The 3,102-nt window shown below is 38.4% G+C and overlaps 1 protein-coding gene across 1 annotated transcript; it reads left to right on the forward strand.

Annotated features, from left to right (window-relative positions):
- The first annotated feature begins 1,089 nt into the window (after window positions 1-1,089).
- On the forward strand, window positions 1,090-2,163 carry LOC101860603. Its single transcript, XM_005108107.1, has one exon. It carries the CDS (start codon window positions 1,090-1,092, stop codon window positions 2,161-2,163), a length of 1,074 nt encoding a protein of 357 aa, XP_005108164.1.
- The last annotated feature ends 939 nt before the right edge of the window (window positions 2,164-3,102 follow it).

The following is a 3,102-nucleotide window of genomic DNA, read 5'->3' on the forward strand; positions in this document are numbered from 1 at the left end:
GAGTAATTTAAAGAGTATCTGTAATTTTTATGCAATCTACGTCTGTGAGAGTGTGCTTTTAAATAATATTGTACTCTGTCGTCTCTAGATATACTGTCTACCTTTCGTAAAAACGTTTACGAGATTATATTATTTTAGTCGCGTTTCTCGGGTTTTTTCAAATTTTGGTTCGAACTTTGATATCCAATGTTTTCCACATTTTCAAATTTATTTTTCTTTTTTTGAACAACATAAATTTTACGTTGATGCTCACATACAGATTTTCCTCTGTTCACAAATAGAGTTGTTACCTTGTGCCATGAGGCTATTAACTCTCGGATCTATGTCAGTTTCTCACAGACGAGAAGAAAGTAGCGTTTGTTACGGATAATCAGTTTTTCGTTGAGATTACTCAATTACATATCCTTTGTTCACAGTCAAAATAAAAAAGAAGCAATACAGATTAAGTATTTACTGTGACCGGATAATGCCCCTCTGACTGATACTTCAAAGAAGAGTAATTCTAGATTTATCCACATTTCTAGTTTTTAAAAAAGTAGATCTGAACTCAGAAAACCACCAGGACCAATTCTGAAGAATGAAAAAACTCCATATCTCCCCGGTCAATGAGAAAATATGATGTTATTATATTTTCACAGCCCATAAAGCAGTGGAGGCGGCTCTTTGTCAACATTGATTTCATCTGTGCTGATGTTCTGGAAACTTTAAACTTAACGTGCCACAGACTTCAGATCAACATTAAGATCACGAGACCGTCTTTAAAGTATCTGTTTCTAACAAAGCTGCCTCTATTCACAGACCAGCACGGTAGTGATATTTTCATTTGCACCTATACATGTTGACTTTGTAATTATATTTATTGAAAGTCATACAACTCAAACTGAGACAAAGTTTAACATAATAATGATTTTCGCCCTTCTAGAACCATAGAGACGCATTCATAATCTATAGTTGGAGCGTTTTAGAGATTCCCCTGCCATTTTGTCCAGTCGGACTATTTCTCATTAACCTCACGGTCTACGCATCACTGAGTCACTGCACCTCTGCTATTTCAAGTTCATCAAGATGTTTTCAAACGCAACTTGGCCAATGACTAGCTCCAGTATTATACTTGGTAACGATGCATTCGACATAATCCAACCTATTGTCGTGTACGGCTTGTCTTTTCCCATAAGCGTCATTGGACTTGTGTTTAACGTCATCAACACAGCGGTGTTTCTCAAAATTGGGGTCAACGATTCCGTGTCCGTGTCACTGGTGGCGTTATTCGTCGCTGATTTTGTGTTCTTGCTGCTCCAGGCATATCGCCCTATAGCACAAATGCTCATGAAGTTAGGACTGACTCACACCTGGTCCGTACACCCAACACAAATAGCAACCTTTGCCTCGTCTTACATATCCATATTTTATCTCATTTCCACACTGTTGACCACATACATAGCCCTTGCTAGGTGTCTGTGTGTGGCTTTAGCATTCAGATTTCAGCGTATCTTCACCGTAAACCAAGCTCGTATTGTAGTTGTGTCTGTGTATATCGGAGCTTTGCTGTCTCACATACCTCCGATTCTCAGTCAGAGATTAGTTTGGCGGTCAAAAGTAAACACACCAAAAGCCATCCTCGTTGTGGAAAGAGTAGATCACGATACGTTTGAGTCGTTTTCGAAGCTTCACAACATCGTTAACCGGACTTTACTACCTTACTCCTGCCTCGCAATCTGCATCCTGTGCCTCATCGTCTTAACAGTTAAACTGAGGTCAGTCTCACAGTTCCGCGCTAACGCAACCAGATCAGCCTCGAAGCCAGACCCAAGACTTTCACATGGTAAACATGAATTAGACAATAATGCTGAGAAAGAACAGATCACCAGCTCTTCTCCATCAGCGCTCAGCATCAAAGAGATACAGCTCATCAAGGCGGTGTTTCTTCTCTGCGCTATCTTCGTCTGTAGCGCCTCTTTGAGGGCCGCCCTTGGGATAGCTGTGGTGTGGATGCCCCAACTTGAAACAGAGCCGAGATACCGCAGTCTTTACGCCATCTGTATGGAAATCATTGGAGCTTTCATGGTTGTGAATTGTGCAGTTAACTTTATCATATTCTACCATTACAATACTTCCTTTAGACAGACTCTGACTTCTCTTACAAAGCGCAGCGTGAAAAAATAGATTTAAATAGCCCAACAGTTAGGAATTTGAAAGAGAGAAAAGGTGCAGTAGCTGATGATATCGGTAGATTTGTTTGTATTAATTTTATCAACAAAATATTAATATGTGATAAAAGCTATTCTTTTGATGCGGAAAAAATCAGTCTCACATTGTCTTTCAACAAGATGCTTCTTATTTCAATGTTGTCATATTTTTTAAAATTGTATGTGTTTAAGTTCAACCTGTAATCGTGCCAGAACGGATTTACTATCCAGAAAAACGTCTTGTTTTCAAAATAATTTGATTTCTTAAATTTTTGTCAGGGATTGGTAGATGTGTTACTTTGCTATTAGTTTGTTTGGTTGTAACCGTAATGAACTTTATTTCTGGAAAAGCTGCTAGCGCGAAGTTTACATCTGTACGCTAGGCTACATAATATATATCTGTAACACAATTTTGAGTCTTTGTAAATGTTGACTACCTTATCAACACTATTTGGAGCTTTTTCGAGGTTGGGTGGCTGCTTGCCTCTTTAACAAAGGACTTACAGTAGCACCTCTGTACTAGGAGTCGAAGATCATACTTTGGTAAACGATTCCCATCGTATTTGCCCTTGTGCACACACCCAGCATCTATACTCTCCATAGGGACAAATTGTGAACGAGAGACGCTTTTAACTTATTAAAGATACAGTTTAAGGTGGAGGTTGTTACTCACTTTTACGGACCACAGATGGCTAAATCTAAAATTAAATACGTGAGTATCTATTCCTGTTTTACGTTTTGAAAGAGATGAAATCTTCAGTAGACATTGCGCCAAGGAGTTCTCGAAGACTAAAGGATGACAAAATAATTCTCTTCCATCGTATTTCTTCCATTTTCTGTGTACTGTTTATAACAAGTTTTTATTTTTTGATGTTGTAGATACTCGTATATTAAGACAGGATTTTACTTACTAAGG

This window comes from Aplysia californica, unplaced genomic scaffold, assembly GCF_000002075.1.
Source record: "Aplysia californica isolate F4 #8 unplaced genomic scaffold, AplCal3.0 scaffold00660, whole genome shotgun sequence".
Lineage (NCBI taxonomy): Eukaryota > Metazoa > Mollusca > Gastropoda > Aplysiida > Aplysiidae > Aplysia > Aplysia californica.